The 27,542-nt window shown below is 41.8% G+C and overlaps 3 protein-coding genes across 3 annotated transcripts; 2 read left to right on the top strand and 1 right to left on the bottom strand.

The window, feature by feature from the left end:
- The first annotated feature begins 572 nt into the window (after positions 1–572).
- Positions 573–11,173, top strand: fermt1 (FERM domain containing kindlin 1). The gene is made up of 16 exons (XM_069714211.1): positions 573–611; positions 2,085–2,241; positions 2,959–3,056; positions 4,069–4,204; positions 4,379–4,516; positions 6,110–6,293; positions 6,403–6,505; positions 6,643–6,750; positions 7,644–7,775; positions 7,930–7,979; positions 8,417–8,541; positions 8,818–8,924; positions 9,043–9,267; positions 9,381–9,505; positions 10,420–10,561; positions 10,654–11,173. The coding sequence occupies exons 2-16, from the start codon at positions 2,085–2,087 to the stop codon at positions 10,825–10,827; spliced, it is 2,004 nt and encodes a 667-aa protein (XP_069570312.1). The 5' UTR covers positions 573–611; the 3' UTR covers positions 10,828–11,173.
- Positions 11,174–14,513: 3,340 nt separating this feature from the next.
- On the top strand, positions 14,514–21,869 carry trmt6 (tRNA methyltransferase 6 non-catalytic subunit). Its single transcript, XM_069714206.1, has 12 exons — positions 14,514–14,792; positions 15,041–15,171; positions 16,266–16,375; positions 16,810–16,901; positions 17,006–17,089; positions 17,183–17,307; positions 17,426–17,596; positions 17,862–18,019; positions 18,272–18,357; positions 19,008–19,110; positions 19,327–19,413; positions 20,694–21,869. The coding sequence occupies exons 1-12, from the start codon at positions 14,686–14,688 to the stop codon at positions 20,853–20,855; spliced, it is 1,416 nt and encodes a 471-aa protein (XP_069570307.1). The 5' UTR covers positions 14,514–14,685; the 3' UTR covers positions 20,856–21,869.
- On the bottom strand, positions 21,391–26,128 carry chgb (chromogranin B). The gene is made up of 7 exons (XM_069714205.1): positions 25,984–26,128; positions 25,770–25,816; positions 25,587–25,677; positions 23,610–25,095; positions 23,287–23,386; positions 22,894–23,004; positions 21,391–21,802 (listed from the first exon to the last, which is right to left on the bottom strand). Exons 1-7 carry the CDS (start codon positions 26,024–26,026, stop codon positions 21,722–21,724), a joined length of 1,959 nt encoding a protein of 652 aa, XP_069570306.1. The 5' UTR covers positions 26,027–26,128; the 3' UTR covers positions 21,391–21,721.
- Positions 26,129–27,542: the final 1,414 nt, after the last annotated feature.

The raw sequence follows: 27,542 nt of genomic DNA, 5'->3' as shown, positions 1-27,542 counted from the left end.
ATAAAGATTAGAGGATAAGTCCAAAAACCCAAAACAGATTTGTGGATGAGCAGCAGCTAACAGTAAGACACTCTGATGCTTCAGTATTTATGATCTCGTGATAATACATCCAGTCAGAGGGACCAAACCAGTACTTTTACTTTAACTACATTTTGCTGTTAATACTTATGTAGCCTACTTTTACTTTAGTAGAACTTCTCCTGCAGAACTTTAACTTGTAATGGAGTATGTTTGCATTGTTATATTCAATATATATATACAGAGGCTAACGGCTACAGACAAGCAGTCATTTGTAACTTTATTCAACAAGTTTGAACTTACTAACCCAATCAAATTGGCGGAAATAACTTGGTCCCTGCCTGCTAATGGCGTCTGGACACGCAGTTGTGCATGAAACAAGCTCACCTGCTCTGTCTGTAACGTTGCTACTTCCGCTTCCGCTTCCTCCGCCGCCCCCGCCGCCGCCGCCTCCTCCTCCTCCTACTCCTCCTCCTCTACCTGTCTGCCTACACGGGGCGTGTTTTTACTCCCAAAGCAGCCTCACTCCTGGTTTCCTCCACTTCACAAGAAAGTTCTAGGAATAGCTGACTGGCAGAAAACTTTGAATCAAGGTAAGGGTGGTTTCATATTTCTGACTTTGCCTCTGACTGTTCGTTTCATGAGCAGAGTTTGATTAAAGCAGAACTCTCATATCTCTGACAATAAAAAAAAAAAAGTCACCACATGATAGGGAATAATCTATTTGGGGCTTGTCACGGATCTGTGGTGGGCCCACAAAGAAGGAAGCTCATGTGTACAACTTTATTCTATTATTATAATTGAGCTTCTGTGTTCTGGCTGCTGTTTATGACTCAAAAGAAGTCATCAACTCCACTTTTCCACTGTTAGCCTCAGTATGTATGAATTTAACAGAAACAAGTGACTCATGTTGGTTTTGAGCATTAAGTACGAGGCTGTGTGTGCAGCTGTCGTGTAAATAAGCTATTATTGTGTCTTTATGATGTATCTTTATGACACGCCAGAAGCATTGAATATTTTATGTTACATTATATTTACCATTTGATTTTCTATTGTTAAAGTCCTGATAAAACACCAAATCACACCATCCCTCCTGCTATCACTTTTTGCTCTGTTTTTCCTGCTGGTGTAATATTGTTGGAGTCAATTCATCATCCTCCAACACATCGCAACAAGCCTTCCCTCAACAGGCATGCGAGCTCAAACTTTTAACTGTACCCTGCAGCTGCACAGTGTACAGGGAGGAAGCAGCACAAAGAAAGCAGAGTGTATTCATTAAACCGAGCCTCCCGGCAAGACCTTTCACTCAGTACACACTTGCACTGGGCTGCCCAGGACAAGTGAAAAAGGTATCTCTGAGGATTGTTCCAAGTCTAGTTTGTGGAAGAGTTTGTCTTTGTCTGTTTATTCACCACGTGATTTGAAATGCAGGTTGTTTGGTTCATTGTGTGGAGATTTTTTGTTTCGTATGGTCTCTCTTGCAACAGATTCGTGTCCCTGCTCGTCACACATTCCACAGCTCTACCCTCCCTGCTCCTCCCTCCTCCTCTTCCTTTACCTCACTCCCCCCCCCCCATCTCTTACCTTTCTAATGTTAATCCATTCACTCTTTCTCATTAAAATCAACCAATCATATGTGCAGAACTGTGCAGCCCCGTTGTGTCTGTTGTATATTCTGCAGTCTCATCTCTTTCTTTTTATTGCTAGCACCAGCTCCAGTACATCTGCCTGTCTGTGTGTTCACTGATATCTTATTTATAAATGTATTGGCTGTGGTATCATTGCAGACACACTGCAGCAGAAGCAGAGTTCAAATCTGTTAGACACTTAAAGCAGAAACACTATGAGATCTGTATTTGTTGTTTGTTAAAGTTAATCAGGATGTTGAGAAACACTTTATCCATTGACTCATGTTTTCATCCCAGATGTTTCCCAATTCTCCAAACAAAAGAGATCAGGAAATGAATCACCATATATTAGTGGAATTCCCCCCCTCACACACACACACACACACACACATGTGTTTACGTGATCTCTGCACTGTCTCTCCTCTGTCTTGTTAGAAGATGGCCATGGTCACAGCCGCAGAATATGGAGAAACGTCCTGGGAGCTGTCGGTGCAGGTGGATCAAAAAGATGGGGATGAGTCCATGAGATTTAAGCTGAGGGTGAAGGGAGACTTGCACATCGGAGGACTCATGCTTAAATTGGTGGAGAAAATCAGTAAGTGTCTCAACTGTTGTACTGCTTGCTGCATGGTGGCTGGAGGGAATTCTGTGTAGCTGGAAAGAAACGTACACATTTCAGTTGCCTCTCCATGACAGGATTCAATTTCTCTTCCTTGTCTAAATTGCTTGCATTTAGAACTTTCTTGCATACCTGGTTACCTTTGTTTTAAGCGCAGTGCCTCGGCCTCCACCTGCTGCCACTACAAGGCTGTTAGTCAAGCCACACCCTTGTTTGCCCTGCATTTTTCTACACCGCAGTGCCGTTGTTTTGTCACAATGCGTTGGCTTGTGTAGCCCGAGGGCCCAAAGTTCAGCTGGGCTTGATCTGATCTCTCTTTACAGTCCTTCATAAACACGGAGGAGCTAGTGGAACTAAAGTGAAGGCATTTTTAGTGAGCTGGTTTAAAGAGCATGAGCCATAATAGATGACTAAGCAGCTTGTCATCAACAGACGGATTTCAGCCCAGCACCATAAGATGATGTCAGGTAGATTAATTAAACCCCGCCACCTCCACAACAGTGGGTAGTATTTGTGTTGCTTGCAGATGTACTGTAGTTGTCTTTGGAATATTTTAGCCACAAAGCCAAAACTCCACCGCAAGACCCTTTAAAATTGACATTTAAATGTGTGCAATGACTTTATGTGTGAACTACCACTTAAATATTGAAGTATGATGGTTTTAATGGTTTTACTTCATCTGCCTGCCTCCAGAGGCTCCTCAGGACTGGTCAGATCATGCTCTGTGGTGGGAACAGAGGAAATGTTGGCTGCTCAAGACCCACTGGACCTTGGACAAGTATGGGATTCAGGTAATGTGAACGCCAAGTGGACCACTTTAACCCCCAAAACAATTCAGAATTTAGAAAACTTGGAAAACTATTTGGATTCCCATGGGAACGTTTTCCTCCAGTCAAAGCATCATAAATAACTTCAGCGTGTGTTTGCAGCTCTTTAAGGTGTGGAGAGGTTTTATATGGCCAGCCTTGTAAACTGCTAAATGAAATCATATCCTCACCTTGACACACTCAATTATTATTAACCTGTTCAGTGCGGCCAGAACCATGTGATCGGTCTATTATTCATATAACACATGCTATACAGTCAAGCATTTTTTTTAAAGCTAAAAGATTCAAGATCTCAGTGTTAACGAAGATACTGTAACAACAAATGAATGCTTCTGCTGTTTTATTTGCAGTCTTTATATCCATAAAAATATATTTTTGTGGCGTTTAGTAAAATGTAAAGAAATGTCCCTTAAGTTTTCCATCTGCTCTCCTAAGCTTCTCTCTCGAGCCACACCGAGAAGCCTCTTTTTGTGTATGTGTATTTAAGGCACATTGCTGTCAATGACCCTTACTTCTGATTGGCTGACTCTTCACTGAGTGGTTCACACCCTGGCCAACCACTGATTTTCTTCGGTCTTGCAGCTTGGTAGCTTCACAACAGCGTGTCAGCATGGTATTTTTGGCACCGTGCTGAGGGTGGGTAAAATGACTTGAGTTTGTGACATCACAAACTTACAGAAGTCCACTCGGCTTGTCAAAACAGCACAGTCTTTGTGTCTGTCTTTGTGGGCTGAGTGTTTACACACTTTCACAGTATTTATATAGCACCTACAACTGCTTTGAAATAAAAAATAAATAAAAAATCAACAGAAAACTGCATTTAAACAGTACAGGACCTTTAAAAGCATTCTGACTTGATACTGAATGGGGAAAAAAGCAACAACAAAAAAAGTGACTGTGACGTTTCCTTAAATAAAGGCATACGTATTGATTTTGCATCTAAACCTCAAATGATTTAAATGAATTGTCTACACAGGCTGATGCTGACCTGCGCTACACACCCCAGCACAAACCCCTGTTGCTGCAGCTCCCCAATATGAAAACCATCAAAATGACTGTCAGCTTCTCCAACGTGGTCTTCAAGGCGGTGGCAGAAATCTGCAGAATACTCAGTGAGTTTCTCTGTTCCTAATGATTCCAATTACGCCCCTCTCCTCTCCGCTGTTTTGCTTATGATTAGGGGTGTTTTAGACAGAAACATTATTGACTGGTCTTAAAAGTAAGACTCACCTTCCACCTGTATTTTTTATAATCATTTAAATCCCCTCCTCTTCGCATCATCTCAGACATCAGACGACCAGAGGAGCTGTCTCTGCTGAAGCCTCCAGATGATCCATCCAGGAAGAAGAAGAAGAAAGACAAGAACTCGCCACACAATGACATCTGGGACATCGATTTACTCAGTGGGGGACCTGGAGGAACAGGTACCATACATTTCTTAATTAGGCAAAGACCAAAGTTTTAACGGCACAGAATCACCCACTCTAGTACACCAGTTTACTGATTAAAGGGTAAACTGCAATTGTGAAGAAACCCTAATTTCATGGATTCAGAGATTTGTTTTGATGGATTTTGGTTGTAGTGTTTATTTATGTGATGAATTTACAGGGATGTGGGCCCGTTGCGAGGAGGTCAGTCAGAGAGGGCTGTTGTACAAGAGGGAAATATTTACTGTGAAAGTTGAATAACTTTTTTTTATAGTTTATTTTGCTGGAATGAGGAAATTGTTCATGTGATTAGTTCTAACTGTGATTTTTCTGATATGACAAGGCAAAATGTCATTGGTTAAAAAAGTCTATTAATCTGATTAATGTAAGAAAGACTAAGTAAGAATGTTCTGGTGCTCTAATGGCCATCAAGAGTCAGGTTAGACAGATTTTAATATTCTTGTTTTTTTAGGACTTTTCTGCTGGCTGACTGGTTGGTTACACATCTATCTAAACATCAGTGGTTGTTATTCACAGTTTAATAATAGGAATCCTGACAGTTTGTGTTTTGGAAACGAGCTTTGACTAAATTTAGGTCAGTTGGCGTTTCATAATTTCTTTAATTCCAAAATTCAGATGACTGTGCAGCCTCAGTGGGGACAGCATCTTCATTTCTAGGAGTTACTTCTTTAGGAGGGATAGAAGAAGCAAAAATAAATACTTTACTGTGCAAAAGTTAGATGTTTACATATGTATTCATCACACAATACCACCAGAGCAGGAGTCTGAATGGTCCCAGACAGTCAGACTCCCAAATATCTATCTCGAGTGATAGATGATATGGCCCCTTCAGATCCCTGATCTCAACAAACTTATGACATTGAAACAGCATAAATCCACTGAAGATCTGTGGCAGGTTCTCAAAGATGCTTGAAACAGACGTGAACTCAAGTGTACCGTAGAGAGTTGGTATGGTTAAAAGGCAAATCTTACTTTGATTTGTTTTTTTCTTTTGTTTACTGCACTGTTGATGGTAATATGTTTGAAAAAAACAAAGCAAACTCAATGTACTTTTAATATCTAAAACGTCTGCAGTGTGCATACAGTGCTGCTGAGATCTAACAGGATACAGTTTTCATCAGGGAGATCTGAAAGAATTGTTCAGTATGCTGCCGTGTTTTTCAGGAGTAGCCATACTCTCACTCTTACAATGAGCACCCAGCATAGGTTCAACATCAACTTAAAAATCACTGCGCCTTTATTGTCGACCCGGTTATTACCTCCTCAGTTTCATCATTTCACCATTTTTGTCAAACTTTTATTCTTACTGTTGCCTCTTTGAAATTGCTCTTTTAGTTTCATGAGTTCTTTCACCTCGCCTCTGACAGGTTCATTAACACAATACCATCACACAATACCACCAGAGCAGGAGTCTGAATGGTCCCAGACAGTCAGACTCCCAAATATCTATCTCGAGTGACAGATGATATGGCCCCTTCAGATCCCTGCAAACCCCTAACAGTTCCTTCAAATTTGATATAAATATGGAGTTGTGCTGATCCTTCATTTCCTTTACTTTCCCCAAACAAGGCCCCATGTACAGTAAGACCATGACAGCCACCTATGACCCAGAGAACGGCATGCCGGTGTCTGCCACCAGCCTTTGGTTTGGAGAAAACCCCCTGGCTGAGTCTCAGCCAAACCTGCCACCCGCTGAGCTCGCCAAGATGTACCAGCCGCTGTCACTACTGGACAAAGCAGTCAACAATGCAGGGTAAAATCCAAAACCTTTCAGTGTCGATTTAAAAAATGACAGTGTTACACAATTTGAATGCTATTTCTGTCCCTGGGCTCATCTGATTGGTTGTTGCTATGATTGACAGGTGGCTGGACTCGTCCCGTTCTCTCATGGAGCAAGAAATTCAGGATGAAGAGAAACTATTGCTTCGCTTTAAGTACAACGTCTTCTTCGACCTCAATCCTAAAGTAAGAGACCTAAAATGTATCCCTTGCAAAAAAATATATATATATATTGTCAAAACTCCCTGGACTAACAGCAAGTCAGTCTCAGTTTGAAGTTGTTGTACTAAAATCAAATGTCTCTGCTTGTTTCTGTGTTTTAGTACGATGCTGTCAGGATAACCCAGCTATATGAACAGGCTCGCTGGTCGGTCCTGCTGGAGGAGATTGACTGCACTGAGGAGGAGATGCTGATGTTTGCTTCATTACAAGTGAGCAGTTTGACATCACACTTATAAAAGCAAACAAATGTAATTCAAATAATTGGGAAGTAATGATTGTATTACCATTGTTAGGTAACAAAATACTAATAGTAAATGATTATTGATTATTATAATGTATATAATGATTATTTAAAGGTCCAGTGTGTAATATTTAAGGGGATCTATTGGTAGAAATGGAATATACTATTCAAACCTATGTATAAATACCTATAACTAAGAATTGTTGTGTTTTCGTTACCTTAGACCTTTACCAAACTAGTAAACCACAGTATCATCTAATAATAGAATAAACAAATATCAGACAAGTGGACAAGTGCTCAATTTTGGATCCCAGCAGCACTATAAAACTACAGAAGCAAACAAAACAAAAATTAATTGCTATTAAACATTGCACTTGCATGCATTGTTTCATTTTGGAACTAAACTCGCTCATGATAAATGATTAAAACCTGGAACCACAATTCCCCAGGGGTACAGTAGTGCATCCTAGATTAGTTTTAAGGACAGTATAGTTGTGTCTTAGAGCTCAGAATTGAAGAGAGAGGGTATGGTGTCTAAATCCATGTGAGGACGTGTCAGGACATGAGGAAAATCCCGCCGTAGAGGAGGGAGAGGCAGAGAAAAAGACATATGACGAGAGACGGAGTAGCAGAAAAAGTAATTAGTTGGGACAATGATTCAGAAATCACAGTGATTCAGGTTGCACTCATCCACACATTGGTGAGATGGCTGGCACACAGACGGCTGTGCTCAAACATCCCTCTGACTCATGCCAGCCTTGCATAACCTCTTAAGTCACGTCAGAGAACTTCATAACGACTCGAAATGTTTGATCGTTGCTATCAGGGTTTTCTAATCAGGAGTCAAAACTTTTCCACCAGTACCACATTTGTAAACTGACCATGTCGAGTGAACCCCTGGACCACTCCAACGAGCCAGAAATTGATGAAGTAGAGGCTGCTCTCTCCAACCTGGAGGTGACGCTTGAAGGTGGACACACAGACAGAATTCTGGTAAACATATTTTTTTTAAGGTTTTCTGGTCTGTTACAGTATAACACCTGTTTTTGAGCTTGAGTTGATAACTAGGCCTTCGCTGATTGCATGTCTTAACATGATGTCACAAGAAGATGCAGGGGTAATTGACAGTTGTTTGTCTCGCCCCCAGGAAGACATTACAGACATTCCACAGTTGGCAGATTCCCTGCGGCTGTTTAGGTAAACCCCCCTTTATACAGTACATATTATACTCCATCACACAAAGATGCCACAGATAATAACTGTAATATAATGTTAGCTATCTGTCATTGAAATTGATCCTTCCCTCTCCTAAAACCTTTGCATATTTAGTGCCCTTAAATCATCTTTATTTAGAGGTTTGGAAGATTATTTTTTGAGAGATTATGAGGTGATTTATTTGACAGATATAAAATATTCTCTATAGAAATGTATTATGTGTAATTATGGCTCTGATTTTTGCTTTTAGGAGATAATGGCCTTTTGGCCATCTAAAAATTAATCAACAGCCCTCTTTCTGTAGAGCTGCTATGATTTAAGTATCCTGTGTTATTCTTTTTTTTTTTTTTTTTAAATCCTGTTCACCTTCTTAAACATCTATGCTGTTTTACTTACTTTTTTTTGTGGTGTTAAATCAGGCCCAAAAAACTGACGTTGCGGCCGTACAAGGAGTACTGGTTTGTATTCAAGGACACCACCATCTCTTACTACAAGAACAAGGAGGTGTCCAGCGGAGAACCAATAGAGCAGTTTCACCTCCGAGGTCAGTGATAAAAGAAAGATGTTTAAAAAAAAAAAAAAAATGTATGTGTTTTATACTGCTGAGGATTAATAAGCCTCTACTTCAACATTTACTCGTTGTTTTATTATGTCACTGAATCACTGTCAACTTGGATATGGAGGCCCCATTATATACATTATGAACAAATAAATATCAACAATCATAGTCCAAACTAAAATTCAGTGGTATAATGTTTTAAGCTGCCAAAATTACTGCAGTTTTATTCTGTGATTACATCATCTTATATCTCTTCAACAGGCTGTGAGGTGGTCCCGGATGTCAATGTAACAGACAAGAAGTTCGGCATCAAGCTCCTGCTCCCAGTTGCAGACGGGATGAATGAAGTGTACATCCGCTGTGACAATGTAAGGCTTGTTCCTAATCCTGCATTTTTCTATCATAACCAGGAAGCCTTCTTCCATTTCTATGCGTGCAGAAGAAACGTGAAGAAACTGTTGTTCTGCAACTTTCCCTCCGGTGCAGGAAACGCAGTACGCCAAGTGGAAAGCTGCGTGTATCCTCGCCTCCAAAGGCAAGACGATGGCCTACAGCTCCTACAAGTCCGAAGTGAAGAACATCCAGTCCTTTCTGCAAATGAAGAGCCTAGCGCCCCCTCCTGGTCAGGCAGCTCCCGACATTGATGCTATGGAAATGAATGTGGAGTGTTTCGTTTCGCCACGTTACTCCAAGAAGCACAAGACCAAACAGGTTTGTTTTACGAGTGACGTGCAACATACTTGACTTTGCCAACAGCTATCAGTGTCACATGTCCGTTATTACCAAATATAACTTCTAAATGTGCCGCGGGTGATTTTATCAAGCTGACAGCACGCATCCTGGAGGCTCATCAGAACATCGCACGGCTGTCACTAGTGGAGGCCAAGATGCGCTTTATCCAGGCGTGGCAGTCACTTCCGGAGTTTGGTATCAACTACTACATTGTCAGGTACAGTGCACGTATTTTGATGACATACAGGTTTCCGGGGCAGTGTAGTGGTTGAAAGACTGGGTGATAGATATACAACTCCCGTTTTTTTGTGCAATGGCCAGTGTGTTTATAAGGGTGTATAGTTGTAGTTGTGTGTGATCATAATTGTGCAGTAGGTTTAAGCAGTGAAAAGATTTGTACTGAAAACGCCTGTGAGCTTGCAAATGGATCGGAATAAAACAATGCGAGTGTTTCCTGTCTGCTCAGCACAAGGGCAGCCTGTTTTTCTGGTCAGTATAGGTCAGGGGTGTCAAACATACGACCCGCCGGCCGGATCCGGCCCGCCAGGGGGTCCAGCTCGGCCCGCCGGATGACTTTGCTAAGTGTGAAAATTACGGAAAGACATAAATTGCATTTCTATGAGAATATGGAGGTTTATGAGTACAAACGTTTTGTAAATTTTTTTTTAATCGATCCAGTAATTGCTTCAAAAACAGCGTAAATGCGACGTCTGCTCCGGAGGCAGCAGCACTCGCTGCTAGGGAATCTGCAGAGGAGAGCCCAGGCAGATAAACAGTGGGCTGATGTCTGAGTTTTTGGTTTTTATGTTTCTAGTTTATTGTAGAAAGACCTTAAAATAGGGTTTATCATCCAAAAATCTTCACCAATGATTTAAACATATAGAAGTATTGTCGTTATTATGCCATGATTTTACTGGTCTGGACCACTTGAGATCAAAGTGGGCAGTGTGTGGCCCCTTAACTAAAATGAGTTTGACACCCCTGGTATAGGTCATGGATTTTCAACTTTTTCGTCAATGAAAATCAGGGAATTAGACATTTGACTTGGAGTGGGAACCCTGTACATATTTGAGCATCTAAATGCATTTATGAATGATAATGTGGGAGGTTTCCCTTTAATTTGTGTTTCAGATTCAAAGGCGGTAAGAAGGATGAAATTCTGGGGATTTCATATAACCGCCTGATTCGTATTGACATGTCCTCTGGCCTGCCTGTCACCACATGGAGGTTCGCCAACATGAAGCAGTGGAATGTCAACTGGGAGATAAGACAGGTGGGAGATCGGTGTGCCTCTCTTTACTCAGGGAAGACATTTTTATCATATACAAAATCAGAGACATGAATATATCTTTTATGTAATTTCAGGTGACCATAGAATTTGACCAGAATGTGAGGATAGCCTTCTGCTGTTTGAGCTGCGACTGCAAGGTGGTCCACGAGTTCATCGGCGGTTACATCTTCCTCTCCACACGCTCTAAAGACCAGAACGAAACTCTAGACGAAGAACTGTTCCATAAACTTACTGGAGGCCAGGAATGAGCAAAGATGAATAAGCCAGCACTTCTGACAGTGTAATTTTGTTTATTTACGAACATGTTACAGCACTCATCTGCTGCAGCAGTTGTAACCCTAAACTCTGAACAAATCATTGCCAAAGAAAATGTAATACTGAGTCAGTCAGAGAAATGACACATTTTCAATCACAGAACAGCAACATATTTTTTTGTCATTATATATCCTGCTGTAAACAGATACAGAAATGTACACTAGAAAAATAATGGTGTTGATGTAAATATGTAGTCAAGATTTGTCTTTCTCAAAACTGGGATAAACTGATATTTGTAATAAGTAGGCGTTTTTTAAGGTGAAGAGATGTTCTTGTTTCAAACAGTAAAAAAAAACTTTTAATGTAAATCACTTAAAGGGTGTTTTTTTTATTTTAAAACTTATCTCACTTTTGTTCATGGAAACACAAAGCTAGGTATTTACATTGATTGTAAATGCATTTTAAGCATAATGTGCTTTGTTGTTTACAGTGATTCAATTTTATTTTTGATAAGTATAGTACGATGTAGTTGAAGAAAACAAACATATAATGTTTTTTTATGTGTATGGGCGTGTGTGTGGGCGCGTGTGCGCGTGCGTGTGCGTGTGTGTGTGTGTGTGTGTGTGTGTGTGTGTAGGGGGGGATAATGACATAATGATTATTTGTCATAGCTACTGTGTGGAATACAACCATGTCCACCCTGCAAACTGCTGCCACACTTAAAAAAAAGTTTCAAAATTCAAAAAGCCTCTTGAGGATGTCTTGGATTCCCAAACTATATACAGCTGAAACATAGTTTGATATATTTAGTTTAGTGGAGCCTCGTCCAGATCAGCTGAAGTTTAGGTGCTTTAATGGCAGATTTTCACGTTGGCTTAAACAGTGTATGTTTTATCTAATAACTGATATATTTTTCATAATGGAAATGTACAATTATATTTTCATATTTATGCATTATTAACACATCATTACAATCTGCGATCTTGTAGGTTCCGACTGAGGTCTGTAAAACATGTTGTCTCATTGTTGTTTCGTCATATGTAAATTGACTGAAATGTGACCAATCCATGATCTTATTTGTGCAGTCTCGTTTGCTCTTTCCACCACCTCACTGTGCCTCTGCAGGACACCAGTGGTGGGCAGGTGGAGCTGCCACACCATTTTAAAGCAGTTATAAAACACAATGTAAAAACTGGAAAAGGCAGGTGGTATTCCGGCATATCAAGTTGAAACAACTCAAACCTGCGCATTAAATAACCACCTGGAGGGATCATAGTGGCACCATCATAAGTTTACCCTCAACTTAACTTCACTTAAAAATGAAACAGTTAAAAGTTAAATAATTTCTTTGTGAATCTGCCCATGTCAAAGTTAAATCAACAGGAGAAGGAGGCATTTCCAATTTTAGAAGAGGAGACTGGACACCAATAAATGTTCATCAAATGGTAAGGCACCAACAGGTACACCACTACATATTTTGTTCATATAATGACAGAAGCAATCGAGACCACCAATGCGGGTGGTCATCATATCATTGCTGCCCAAACTTTTGGATTATTTGAATGTAAACTACTATAGGTCTTTAAGTCTGGCCAAAATGATCATGCAGATGTTTAAAAGATATAAAGGTTATTGTCAATATATGGCAGTACTCTAAGTCTGCATAAACTGGCGAACTATTTGAGCCTATTTGATACCTTTAAACAGTAAAGATAGCCTCAGGTGGGAGTGGACGATGCCCTCATCTACCTGCTGCAACGAGCTCAGTCTCACCTGGATGGAACCGGTGACTCTGTGAGAATCACTTTCTTTGATTTCTCCAGTGCATTCAACACCATCCAACCACTGCTGCTGAGTGAGAAGCTGCGGGTGGTGGGGGTGGATGTGTCCACCGTCTCCTGGATCACTGACTACATGACAGGCAGACCACAGTTTGTCCGTCTGGGCAGTGTGCTGTCTGATACGGTGGTCAGTGGTACTGGAGCTCCTCAGGGAACTGTTCTGTCCCCCTTCCTGTTCACCTTATACACAACTGACTTCCAGTACAACTCAGAGTCCTGCCATCTGCAGAAGTTCTCTGATGACTCTGCAGTGGTCGGGTGTATAAGGGACGGACGGGAGGACGAGTACAGGGCAGTAGTGGAGGACTTTGTGGAGTGGGCGGGAAGAAATCACCTGCTCCTGAACGTGGCCAAGACCAGAGAGATGGTGGTCGACTTCAGGAGGAAGACGACGGCTCCACAACCGCTGAGAGTTCTGGGAGAGGAGGTGGACATGGTTGAGGAGTACAAGTACCTGGGTGTGTCCATCGACAACAGACTGAACTGGAAGACCAACATCAACGCTGTCTACAAGAAGGGGATGAGTCGACTCTTTTTCTTGAGGAAACTTCGATCCTTCAATGTGTGCAGCGAGATGTTGGAGATGTTCTACCAGTCTGTTGTGGCCAGTGCATTGTACTTCTCTGTGGTCTGCTGGGGGAGCAGCATTGGAGCCGGTGACAGATGACACCAACAGACTTAACAAACTGGTTAAGAAGGTCGGCTCCATCATCGGCTACAATCTGGATAGTCTGGAAAAGGTGGTGGAGAGGAGGACGCTGAACAAACTATTATCCATATTGGATAATCCTGTCCACCCTCTCCACCACCTACTGCAGGGACAGCGGAGCACTTTCTCCAAAAGATTCCTTCAGCTCCGCTGTCACAAGGACAGATACAGGAGATCATTCCTGCCGACCGCAATTAGACTGTACAATAACTCACCTCTGGCAAAATCCAACACAACAATAACACTGTTGACTGTGTTTCTTGGTTGTTTGTATATAATATATATATAGATATAGATATATACTGTACTGTATATACTGTGCATTTTATATTTTTTTACTGCTATTTTATTGCTTTTCTATTGTTCTATTATTATCTTATTGCTTCTGTATGCTGCTGTAGTGGAAAAAAAAAATTCCCCTCGGGGATTAATAAAGTAACTACCTAACCTAACCTAACCTAAAACACCAGCCTATAGAGAATATATCCTGTGTCATTATATTATATATGGAATCATGCTGAAATATTGTAAGAGCAGAGTTTAATTGGCATAATGAAAAGCCAAGAATGGCAATACTCTAAAAACCATCACTGGGACTGGTCAAAGATGTACCATCCTCTAACATTGCTACCCCATGCACATAAATCTGTACATTTTCCGCCGCAAACTAAAAACGCACCTCTCCCGACTATACCTTGAATAGGTAGCACTTTAGTAGCACTTACTTATAGCACTTTGAAGTTTGGCTTTCTTGAAGAAAATTGTACTTTCTCGATTGTTGTTGTTCTGAATTTGTACCCTCGTGGTTGAAATGCACTTGATGAAATGAAATGTAATGTAACATAATGTTCACCACCGATTCACTCTATATATCTCCCTAAAGCCACCAGTGTCAGCAGTCTATTTATTAACCACCCAGGTTTGACTGCCCCCGCCCCTCGGCATTAACCGTAAATCCCCGTGGTAAATCCCGGTACATCGATGATTCTGAAATCCATTAACACAGAATTTAAGGCACTTCGCTCCTATTGGCTGGCAAACACAGCGACGCCTCCCCAGCCAATCACGGGCGCAGACGCTGTAACACGGCACCAGCTGCCTTCTGCGTTCGCTTAGCCGTCCTCAGAGGCTAGGGAAATGAAGGCTAACACGTGTGAAGAATAACCTGCGGTATTTAGCTGTTACTTCAGGGTGATCTAGTGCCTTTTTGACCTGTGCCTTGCGAACGACGACTCTGTAGAAATAGCTAAAGGCGGCGTTTTCCTCTCAGGTGACTGGTGAGCTGTATTATCTGTCTTATTATGGCGGACAAAGGAGACGCTGATTGTGAGAACAGAATCAGAGAAGGGGACCACGTTGTGCTAAAACGAGGGGAGATCTTTAAAGCTGTGCAAATTCAACCGAGGAAGTGAGTAAACAAAACTGCAAACACAAGACGCCTATTAATCAGATAAACATAAGCCTAAATGTGTGCCTCTCCATTTATTTACTTCATGACAGCTAAACCTTCATTGATTCCTCACTAGTGGCAATATGACGATAACAATCTACATTTCAGTATAATTGTTCAGATCACCAAGTCTCTGCATTGACATAGCATCATGTATAATATCAATCCGACAGAACAATGACAGTTTCTATCTGGTTTACTCGCAGGAAGTTGATATTTGAGAAGCAGTGGTTCTTCCTGGATAATGCAGTGGGACACTTGTATAGCACCACGTTTGAAATTGTGTCTGGAGGGACTCTGCAACCACAGAAACCCAAGGACACCGAGAGCCCCTCTGGTGAGTTTAATGCCACCCACCAGTCATATTCATATGTCAGTTGTGCAACTGATTTATTGCATGCTGCCAGTGACATTTAAATGTATGCATGTGATTATCTGTTATTCCCAGGCTGCTTAAGAAAAATGTGTCAAGGATTGTTGATTCCATTTGTGTGTGTGTGTGTGTGTGTGTGTGTGTGTGTGTGTGTGTGTGTGTGTGTGTGTGTGTGTGTGTGTGTGTGCAGATATCCGATTCGATATTTCCCTCTTTTTTTTTTTTTTTTTTTACCTATTACCGATACATGTGCATGTTGTCTTTAGGCTTTACAAATTCACCATAAAGATGGCAAATTTGCACCCTCTTGCAGGCTTGAGAGACTCAAGAGCAGCTCGCATCAACCATTGCGCATTCATTTAATCGGCCGATGTCAATATGTCCTTATAAAGTATGTATCGGCTGACACAGATGATGTACCAGCGTTATCGTGCATCCCAACTGGAGGTGGAACGGTTTACAAGATTTACGGTTCGGTTCAGAAGAAGGTTTTCTGGTCCTGGTTTTTGGTTCAATTCGGTAAATGTTTTAAGTAAAGAGTGTGGGAGGGAAATTTCACTTTCATGTTTTTTTTTTTGTGTACTTGTCAAAAAAAAGGTGAAGAACTGTTTGCTGTAGCCAAATTGTGGCTAATAACATAAACACTTCATTGTCAAATATTAAGTAAAAGAATAAGTCTTTTAATTAGTGCAAACACAAAGCACAGCTTTGTTATTTTTGAATAAAATAAACATAGCCACATTAAAGACATAAAGGCAATCAGTATTACGTAAGAGATCAGAAAAATGCTCGGTTGTGTGTCTCATGAAGAGGGTGTCTCTGCAGAACTAATGCTACCTACTGCAGCCAGGAACAATGATGGTGGATGTCTCACTGGCTTATTGGTGTGAGGATTTTTTTTTTTTCTTCAAATTAACTGAACAATGCAGACATACCCCGAACGTGACCAGCGATCCGAATAGGTCGCATTTTCTTAACTTTAACCGTTCAACCCCTGATCCTTAATCCTCTGTTTAATTCTACACTTTGACCAATCTCTTTGTGTGTGTTCACCCCAGATGCAAAGGAGGCGGGCACAGACAACAGAAACATTGTCGATGATGGCAAATCACAGAAACTGACCAGGGATGACATTGAGACGCTTAAAGAGCAAGGTCTGAAGGGTCAGGTACATCTGCAACTTTATTATTACATTTTAAATGGGAAAGTATCATAACATTGTGACATCTATTGGCTGTTTATTAAAGAATGACTGTGTGAATAGTTCCTACTGTATGTTTGTTAATTTGAGTCAATCCAGTCCCCGAGCTAATCCTCACCAGTTCATTAACTTTCTATTAGTCCACACCTGAAAATATTCCCCCAAAACATTGTCAGAAAATGACTAAAGAATTAAACACAATGTTTCTGACCTAGTGATAACAATGTACATCTTCAGAAGGAGCTACGGATATGATAGGGACGTTGTAAAACATGGAGAGATGGGCTGACTTATCAGCCAGATGGGCTGGCTCTTGTCTTTTCAGGGGAATCATTTCTTTTTAATAATCAAATAAAATGTCAGAAGCAAAACTTGAGACATCATGTGTATTTGGTCCACAGGAAATCATTGAGCAGCTTATAGTGAACAGCACCACGTTCAAAGATAAGACCGAGTACGCCCAAGATAAGTACATCAAGAAGAAGAAGAAGAAGTGAGTCACTTCTGATGATCCACTCACAATCTGTTCCGGACCTGTTTTAATGCAGCACACCGTAATTAGTTGTATCAGTTGTTCCCATCTTGTGCTGTTTCCAGGTATGAAAACACTGTGACCATTCTAAAGCCGTCCTGCCGCATCCTGGCGATGATGTACCACGGCCGGGAACCAGGGAAGATCTGGTGAGTCAGCACGTAGATTATCAGTCGGTGTGAAGCTCGTCTTCGGACAGCAGTAAAATGGTCGCATGATGCGTTTTTTTCTGTGCGTTGCAGCCACCTACGGTATGACACACTTGCCCAGGTGTTGACTCTGGCAAACATCCACGCCGGCAGTAAGGTGTTGGTGTTTGAGACCTGCGCTGGACTTGTTCTGGGGGCCATCATGGAAAGAATGGGAGGCAAGTTAGTCCTGTGAACTGAATTTGCAGTGTTTACCTGTTTGTTCAAATAGTCTGTTGTCTTTCTGATCAAACCCTCTCCTCCGCTCTTTGCATAATGACTCTCCTCCTCATCCAGGCTACGGCTCAGTGATCCAAATGTACCCAGGAGGCGGGCCCGTTCGGACGGGCGTGGAGAGCTTTGGCTTTCCTGCACACTTTCACGATATGCTGCATGAGTTTCCCATCTGCCACGTCAACGCTCTGCTGGCAGGCACTTTGGACACCACAGCCAAAGACCCCCATACTGGTAGGGCCCGCCTTCTTTGACAGCCGCTCCAAGATGAGCCGTGTTGTTTCAGACGAACTAGAGCTCAACTGCCAAAGAAAACCAACATGTCCCGCTTACAACTGCACAAACACCATTTTATCATCATTTTCTGCATCTAGCGCACCTTATTTTTAATTAGTTAATTCTGAAAATAATTAATATTCAGAAATCTGAAAATTCATGATGAGATGCATTTATTTTCCAACATTCTTTCAACACGGATGGTTCTTTTCCGACATTGCAGATGAGAAACAGTTGAGCATGGCTGCAGAGGAGGCGCAGAACCCGCCGGAGGCAGAACCGCAGGGCAGTCCAGAGGAACCGAGCATGGAGACAAACACTGGGGATGGTGCCGGGCAGAACCAGGAGGAAGTAGAGAAAGAGAAACGCAAAGAAGCCAAAGTACGTCGAACACTTGCGCATCCTGATTTCCAAAATATTTTTTTGCCTTTTATGTTTATAACCAACAGGAGCAGGAGCCTGTTGGTATGCTAATAATTCAGTTGATTTTTTTTTTTGCCATGGTATAGGACAAGTTATTTGTTTGGATATTATGTTAGACTTCTTGTTTGAAGACCGTGAAACAAAGAAATGTCTCAATTGGAGCAGGAATAGAGAGTTTGTGTACAGAACTTATATTTTTGTTTTTTTTAGACTCAAGAAAAAAAGGTGAAGCTGGAGGAGAAGCGGAAGAAGCTGGCAGCCGCTGCTGCTCTGCTGGAAGGCAGAAACGCCGACGGGTCGGTGTCAGATTCTCACATTTTCTTGTTTCTCTGCAGCGCTCTGCTCTTCTCTGCATCAGCCTCTTCCACTTCCAGTCTGTAGTAAACAAAAGCAATTGCAACAGATGCACTGGGATGAAAAATGTATGAATAATTAAAGCGCCGTTAACCATGTCTGTAAAAGTCATGAGTTATTGGCCTTCCTCTGAGCTCACGTGCAGTGCCCTCGTAAGGTGAAGGAATTGATTGCTTTGCAGTTTCCTCTCACATAAAATGAAGAACCTCACAGCCTGTTTTTATGATTGATGGATGCGCTGTTGTGAAGGTGACATCCGAGTCTGAAGTACAAGTATTGATCTTGTTAGCCTATTGTCTTCTCCTTCACATCATAGCAACTATATCATAAACACGAGCACAGAGGACAATTTACCCGATGGTCCTCCTAAATCAGCCTCTTTCACCGACTCATCCAGCTGTATAAAATATGGTATGAATGTCCACCATAGGAAGACAGTAAATCTCTTAATTCCTCTGGTAATATGTCAAACGGAGCACTGATAAGCTAAATTACCATATTGCCTACCTACACAGTTCCACCCACAGAGTGCACACGGTATATTTCATGCCGGACAGGTCTGCTAGATCATCTGTTTGTTTCCCTCGTGCAGGTTGGTTATAGCGAGCCGCTTTCACCCGTGTCCGGTCCTGTTGGGTCTGCTCCGATTCGTCGCCCCCTCCAGACCTTTTGTAGTTTATTCCCAATACAAAGAGGTAAGACATTCACGAGCCGAGGTGTTTACTGGAACCACACTCTTTATGTCCCCCACTGAAAGAGGATGATTAGTGATCTTTGAAGGATCGCTCATTAGTTGTCACAGCACACTGGTTTTTATTGCGTAGAGCTCCAATGGGAAATGTCCTCCCTAAAAGATCTGTGTATATTTACACGGCAGTCCTTGACCTAATGATTCTCTTTCATCTCCTCAGGCTCTCATCGAGTGCTACACAAAACTCAGGGAACAAGGCGGCACGGTCAACCTCCGACTCACAGACACCTGGCTGAGACATTACCAGGTAAATGTTGAAACTCTCAATCTTTATGGGTTTGGTTGTTTTGTTTTCTGCAGTTTAAACCAAACTAATCTAATCTTTTTAAATTAGCAATGATCTATCAAGCCTTAGGACCCACATTTTCCCTCAGCTATTGCATTAAATCGTGATTCAAATTTTTAAGCTACTAAAAAGGCAAGACTTTTCTTGAATATTTTTCAAACAAATTTAGACTGGTGGTGCTTATCAAGTTTCATGAAATTAAATTGAGTTGTAATGAAATAAAAAAAGACAGATTTGTCTATTTATCTAATTCTGAACCTCAAAAATGCTCAAAACAGAACTAGTGACTAATGATAATGACGATGATAGTCGTTACTTTCATGACAGCGCTGACAGCAAACGACTGCTGCGCGCATGCTGGTTCACTAAAAACATTTGTACTTCAAAATAAAAGCGCCATAGCATAAATTCTATAGACTTTAAAATAAAAGTAACTTTTTTCACTTAACTTTTTCTTTTACTGGTACACATCCACCCGCATCCCACTTTTAGGTCGCAACCCACCAGCTGCGAACCACTGAATTTAAATGCCTGTGTTTAAAGAGGGTTGCTCATCGTGAAAAACCAACAGAGACCTAGCACTTGACTCTGCAGGTCCTGTCAGCACAGTTAACTGGTTATTATCCTTCAGCTCACTGCTTTGGTTCATTGTCCAGAACTTTGCTGTTTTGACTTCACACTTTTCTCATCAGGATCACATTATTTTGGTCCATTAATTGCAAAATAATTGTAATAGTGCCGTTAAAATTCCCTGCATCTCGAGGTAACATTATCAGATCATGAGTTGGAGGTCATTTATTGCTCGACAACAACTATTAATCGTGCCTAATGACATAAAACATTGAAAAGAAGCAAATGCTCACAGTTTGGAGGCTGGAACAGCTAATGTTTTGCCTTTTTCCTTACCTAAAACCTTTGATTCTGGTGGATTCTGTCAATTAATCAACTGTTTTATTTAACTAAGGCCTTAATTTAAGAGGCTAAACTATAGAAAATATTCCACATTTGGCAGCATAACTTTGTGATAATCATCTCTGCCCTTGATCGATAATTCAAGCCTCCCTACAGTTTGTTCTCCCACTCCTTTTTCTCACTTCTTGTGCACTAAGCAGCAGCAACTGGATTAAAAAACAATGTTTGCATACTCTGAAGACTTTTTCCCCCTCTGAGGACCCAAGTGTTATCCCCCGCCAGCCGTTCCTGCCGAGTTAACTTATCCTGACTTGTATTTCTGTCCCTAGGTGTTGCCTAACAGGACACATCCTCTGCTGCTGATGAGCGGGGGCGGGGGCTACGTCCTCTCAGGGACAACGGTTGCCATGGACCGCTCTAAACCTGCAGGCTCGCAGCGAGCCGAGGAACCAGCACCAAAGAGACTGAAACTGAAAGACACGGAGGGATAAATAGTAGAAGCATGAAATCGTATAAGGGCACATTACCAGTGATCTATAGGATTCTCCTCAAGCATTGACTTCCCGTTTCTGTTGAACTGATTTGACAGGTGGAATAAGGCAGACAGAGTGTCTGGTTTACATTCATCAGAGCACTTTCTCCTGTCTCATGTGCTCACATCAGGGCAGATTAAGGCGCGATGCTGAGAAGTTCAGGCTATCTGAGTTCAGTGTATGTAAGAAACAAGTGAAATAATCATTTCTGTGCTGAGAGTAAGTGACAGGTTTGTGTCTTGTGCCTCGAGACCAGATGTAAAACACACTTCTTCTCTTCTTTTTTTTTTTTTCATGCTCTCCAGTTTTGAGGTTAAAACGTTGTTGTTTTTTTCAATTTTGTTATCCCTGCAGAAAGTGCCATTTGTCATATGATCCAGTTGCTAACGCAGCATCACTGTGGGCTACACCTGTATCTGCACAAAATTAAAAATCAGTACAAGAAAAAAAGTCTGAACTGTGACCGCTTTGCAATCAATAAATAAATCAGAGCTTTTTGTTTGGTCCCAGAATAACTCCTTTAATTGAGTACAAACAACAAACTCTTGAGAACACATTTGAATAATTTATCTCATATATATTATTATTACTTTCACATTTCTCTGACTAGATATAAACAACCAAGCCATGCCCATGCTGATTAATTACATCAAAATATCACAAAAACTAGATAAACGAGTTGGTCAAATGTTTTGGCAAGGCTCCAAATGGGTTTTTTTTATGTCTTGTTTTTTTTGTCACTTTGAACAATGTAAGCACACTAATTTGGCAGACATACAGTTAGACAGCAACTTGTATCCACTGAGTCTTGAAATGCTGCCGGTTTACGCGGTGGTGTCATGCAAATTGGCTGCGATCTTCTGCAACTCCATGTCCATTGCTGCCAGGTTTTCCAGCTCTTTCTCCTGAAAAACATCCATATTTACACATCAGCAACAAAATAAATACCATCAGTTTTGTTATGATACCTGATTAGTGTGTTTTTTTAACTGTTTTTTTCAATAGAAATCTGAATTATATGATTAGAAATTTACCTTATTTCCCCATGCCTGCTTCCAAATTTGCCTAATATTCCTAATTGGTCACTTAGGTTAAATATTCCCTTATTATCCTTACACTTGCACTGCTGTAGGACTAATAGATCACCACGCTGCCGTTTCCCTAATTTGTTTTTCTGCTTCAAAGTATGTGGCAAGATAGGGAGGTCTCTGCGGGTCCTGGTTCTCTTTTTTAATGGGCATATTACGACTTTGATTGCTGTGGGAGGCTGTAATCATGAGTTTCCTAGTGTGATTACTGCAGCAGTCATAACATTGCTGGTGTGGAGGAGGCAAAGAGATAAAGGGTGGCAAACAAGCTGGGAGAAGAATCGCAGTGATGAAGGCAGGAGTAAAGTCTCAAGTTAGCTGGAGTTGAAGGAGGAGTCGCCGACCATGAATATACTGGTCAGGCTTTTTTTCCTTCGTGTGATCGAGACATGCTCACGAGGGACAGTTCTCGATGTGCATTTGCACAGATTCATATTCACTGATGCTCTGCGGTTCTGAAGGCTAAACCCCGACATCTCCATGCAGACTAGAGATTTCCATAATGAGCATGGCTGTTGTTTTTTTTTTCCTAGTGAGGCAGTGGTGGTGGTGGTGGTGGTGGACGGACGTGATGTGATGTGCTTCATGGCTTTGGTAGGTCAGCTGAATATGATGCATATTGTTTATGGAAACGGCTGCAAAGAAAGGGTTTTCTTAGGGATTTTAACTCTGGACTTTTAACTATAGTTTTTAAGATTATCATGTATTTTAAAATTGCCTGTTTTTTTTTTTTACTAAAGCTTAGTTCTCAGTAAATAACAGTAAACAGTGTCGATAGCAATGTATTTTAAAATGTCAGTTTAGTGTTTTAGTTAGAGGGTTAATAGACTGACCCTGACAGGAAATATGACCTCACATTATCAGTCATAAAGGTTCTTTATTGCTGTTAGTGAAAGCAGTTTTTTTACCTCCTGTGGAGTAAGTGCTCTCTGGTGTGCGCTCCTCTTCCCCTCTTCTTGAGTGGCTTGGTTGGCCAGCTGGTTGATCTTGTAGCTCAGCAACTTGGCCAGCTCATCCATCTGAGCAGATTAAAGAGAGAACCACATGTAAAGTAGATAATATTGGCCAAAATTATGATCTACTTATCAAAATTTTGTAATAAAATGAAGTCAAACTGGATGCAAATTTTTTTTTTTTTTTTTTTTTTTTTTAGAAAATGAATGGGAGTTTGGTCAATAGTCAACATTACACATCCAGTAGTGTTAAGTTTAAAAGACTCCAAAGCAAAAAGCAGCCAAATCAGTTTTAATTTGATACATTTATTTAATAATATTTTGAAAATAAAACTGACACATGCTGACCTTGTTTGAAGTTGCTGCGTGTTCCTCTGAATCCCTTTTAAACCAGGCAGGGTGGTAGTAGCCTCTGAAAATCCAGGGATTGCGCTTCTCAGCCAGATACCTTAAAAAACAGTCCCAATTAGAAGCTGTACTACCCGCCGTTTTCTTTTTAAGTCAGCAGAGTAACACCGCTGAAGGTGTTTGTTCACTTCTGCAAATGTAGTTTTTACCCCTGCAGACTGGTATTACTAAAGTCTGCAGTATTATGTGCTCCAGGGGGGCAGACTGCTAACTTTCAGAGTTAAACATCAGAAGTTTTGTGATATGATGTGAGACAGATGTACCTCAGAGCGTCGTCTTTTTCCTTCGCCTCCTCTGTGGATTCCTCTGAATTAGCCCTCTGCTCTTCCTCCTCTTCCTCTGACGTTCCTCCGCCACGCTTGTGAAGCTTCTTTTTGTGGTGGTATCGGTGTGTTGGTTTCCAGATGCGCTTTTCGACTTCCCCCTCTTCTTTTCCATGTCTTTTGTCGAATCCCCAGTACTCCTGACTGCGATCCTCCTCTGGCTCGTCTCTCTCTTCCTCCGCCAGCTCCTCGTCACGTTTGTGTCTCCTCTGGTGGTACCTGCCGGGTCTCCAGTCCCTCTTCTCTCTTCCAGTGTCAAAGTCCCAGGACTCCTGGCTGCGCTCGTCGTCCGGCTCTTCCCTGGCATCTTCTGAGAGCTCTTCGTCACGTTTGTGTCTCCTTTGGTGGTGCCTGCCAGATCTCCAGTCTCTCTTGTCTCTTCCAGTATCGAAATCCCAGTATTCCTGGCTGCGCTCTTCATCTGGCTCTTCTATGGCTTCTTCTGATAGCTCTTCATCACGCTTATGTCTCCTCTGGTGATGCCTGCCAGGTCTCCAGTCCCTCTTCTCTTTTCCATCAAAGTCCCAGGACTCCTGGCTGCGTTCTTCATCCGGCTCTTCCCTGGCTTCCTCTGAGAGCTCTTCGTCTCGTTTGTGTCTCCTTTGGTGATGCCTGCCAGGTCTCCAGTCCCTCTTCTCTCTTCCATCAAAATCCCAGTATTCCTGGCTGCGTTCCTCATCTGGCTCTTCTCTGACTTCTTCTGAAAGCTCTTCATCACGCTTATGTCTCCTCTGGTGGTACCTGCCAGGTCTCCAGTCCCTCTTGTTTCTCTCATCGTCAAGACCCCAAGATTCCTGGCTGCGCTCTTCGTCTTCGTCACCCTCATCACCGCGTTTGTGGAGCTTTTTCTTGTGATGATAGCGATGTGTGGGTTTCCATATGCGCTTGTCTCTTTCCTCCTCATCCTCATTTCCATGCCTTTTGTCCACATCCCAGGACTCCTGGCTACGCCCCTCGTCTGGTTCCTCCCTCTCATCTCCTAAAGGTTCCTCATCGCGTTTGTGTTTCCTTTGGTGGTATCTTCCAGGCCTCCAGTTCCTCTTCTCTCTGTCCTCACCATCGTCCTCCTCGGATCTCTTATCTTCTAGTCCCCAGCTCTCCTGACTGCGCTCGTTGTCTTCTTCCTCCTCTCCTCGTTTGTGCTTCCTCTGGTGGTATCTCCCGGGCTTCCAGCCACTTCTCTTCTCCCGTTCCTCTTCCTCTTCGTTCTCGTGTCTCTTGTCCTTCTCGTCACCCAGACTCCAGGATTCCTGGCTGCGCTCATCTTCTGGAGTGTCTCTTTTTTCCTCCACAGATTTCAGGAGCGTCTCGATGTCTTTCACATCTGCTGCCTTTGCCTCGGGCTCCTCAGTGTGACCTTTGACTACCTCTTCATGAATTGCATTCCCCTCCCCGCTCTTCTTGTCCTGTGGGGCATGTTTAACCCCTATGACAGAGCAAAAGAAAGATCAGAATAGATGTAAACATCCATTTAGAATAGCTCTGAGGGACAAGTTATGATGAATTTGCCCTTTGATTTAAGCCTTTAGATCAAATTAATAATCATTTAGTGAATCACTTGTTGCCACATTTCTGTTAAGTTAAAAGCCTCCACCATGTGTTGGAGGTCAGGCAGAGTCTTGCATTTATTTTCTTGAATACCTCCAATCTTATCTAAGAGAACAGACATTCATGACTTTAACTGCTCTATTTATGTCAACTGCTGGTTGTCAGGATATTCAGTACTGTTTAAATCTTTTTAGTGCCTTCACCGCTTGACAGTTAAATAGTGCTGCAGCAACAAAAAGCAACTTTCCTTAAAAAAAAAAAAAAAGCCTGTTTTCAATCTACATGTTGAACCTTTTGGTTGATTTAAGCTGAATAAGCATGATAAGTAACCTTATTTGGACTATCTATAGAATCCCTTATGCTACAAACCTGCTTGGAGAATGTCCTTGCATTCCTGATCCAGCTCGGAGTCCGGTTTGGAGAGAGCTTTGGACAGGACTTCCACCAAGCATCGTGTCACCTGCAAAATCCAAATCAACTTAAATGCTTTGATGTGATAAAAAAAAAAAAAAAATAGAAATCAAATCATTAAATTGCATTAGAAAATCCTACCACATCTTCTCTCTGTCCTTCTTTGCTTACTGGAAACGCTAGGTTTTCTGCATGAAGAAAAGAAAATAGCATGCGTGTTAAAACATGTCAGCAAAATGCGTAAATAAACGGTTTGCATGCGTCCCAAGTGGAGGAGACGTCTCTGTCCGTGGTCCTGAACTGAGCACCAAACTTATCGTACAGCGCTCTGCAAGAAAGAAAACCTCTCTCCTACCTGTCAGCAGAGCCGCAACAACTACAACGTAAATAAGCCTCATCTCGGCGAGATGAAGGTAAATCCAGGAGAACGCGGAGCAAAAGAAGCTGCTCCCCGTCCTTCCGTAGTGGCAGGAGAGCTGCGCTGACTGGGCGCCTGCTGCTCTGAGGGATGGAGCAGAGGAGCGCCTCAAATACAGTGCGGAGTGGGCAGGGGAAGCGTGGGTGGAAGGCTTTAGGCTATGTTCATGTCATGACTCATTAAGTCCTGCGAAGAAAGTGACTTGAACCAAATTTGATGCACGTGCGATGTTGACATTTGCGGGGAAAGTGGATTAGTAATCGCGTTAGTGCCACCGTTCGTTTCGGTGACGATTTAAACAGGTTTATGAGAAATTCACGCGGCTTGTTCTTGTCGTGCGATGCCCGGTGGTCCAGCGGGTGGGCACAACCATCACGAAGATTCGTATGCAACCTGATACGTTAGCCCTGCAACAAGACTCTGTAAAGATTCATAAAATTCGCATTTTATATATCCGGGAGAAGTTGATGCAGCTCCGCTTGTTGATGCTGCTGTTATTTAAAATACCGGATTGAATTAGATTCCAAACACATTTATCATTTTATACCTGGTGGTTAATTCACTAAAAATAAGACACCTTTTTGTCGTTGTGTTTCAGAAGAGGCTCACTTAGGTCTGGGTGAAATGATGTAATTTCTCAACTGCAGTGTTATCTTTGCTTAAATGGTATATGTAGGCTAATATACCAACATTTCAAGAAAGTAAAAGTAAACCTTGAGTCAGAATTTAGCTCAAATGACTCCTCAATAATTCATTCAGCTTTGGTACACCCCATCCAGTTCCCCATGTGTTCAATACTCAAGTGACTTGCCGATTAGAAAAATATGTACAGCTTTTTGAAGTTTTTGTTTATTCATTGTACCAGTCATATTACTGGTTGTAGATAAACAGTGTTGCTCTGATCAGAGGTATTACGTGATTGGCAATAACTTAAAGGTATCATATCTTACACTTTTCCAGTGTTTTATTTTAATCTTTAGATATTCATAAAACTATATTTTCGTGGTTTTAGGTATCAAAAATCATGTCTATGTTTTACATTTCCTCTCTTAAGCTTCTCGCTGGAGCTCTACCAAGAATAGGCTATTTTGTGTGTGTGTCTTTAAGGGGCATTGATATCACTGACCCTCTCTTGTGATTGGTTGACTAATTTCTGAGTGACGGACGGCCAGGCCAATCACAGGTTCCCCTCAGTCTTGTAGGTGCTTGTTCCACAATGGAATGACTGCTCAGTGTTTTCGTCCACCTTAAAGGTTGGACAGTAGGCCGTGCTAGGGGCGGACATATGATGAGCATGAGTTTGTGACATCATAAAAATCCAAACGTCAGTTCCTGAATAAAGTCTTGGTGTATTTTTTCATGTCCTGAGCGTTTTGCCTCTTTCACAGTATTTCTGTTGCATCTAGAGCTGCATTACAATCAAAATAGAAATGGGAATCTGAATATGTACAATATGGGACCTTTAAAGATCACCTTCACTAAAAAGTGTTTAAGCT

The sequence above is a fragment of the Brachyistius frenatus genome, unplaced genomic scaffold, assembly GCF_029030835.1.
Source record: "Brachyistius frenatus isolate BFR_SWC_R1_liver_20210118 unplaced genomic scaffold, ASM2903083v1 Contig_128, whole genome shotgun sequence".
Lineage (NCBI taxonomy): Eukaryota > Metazoa > Chordata > Actinopteri > Embiotocidae > Brachyistius > Brachyistius frenatus.
Note: the sequence above shows the minus strand (reverse complement) of the source record. Positions and strands in the feature narration are given on the sequence as shown.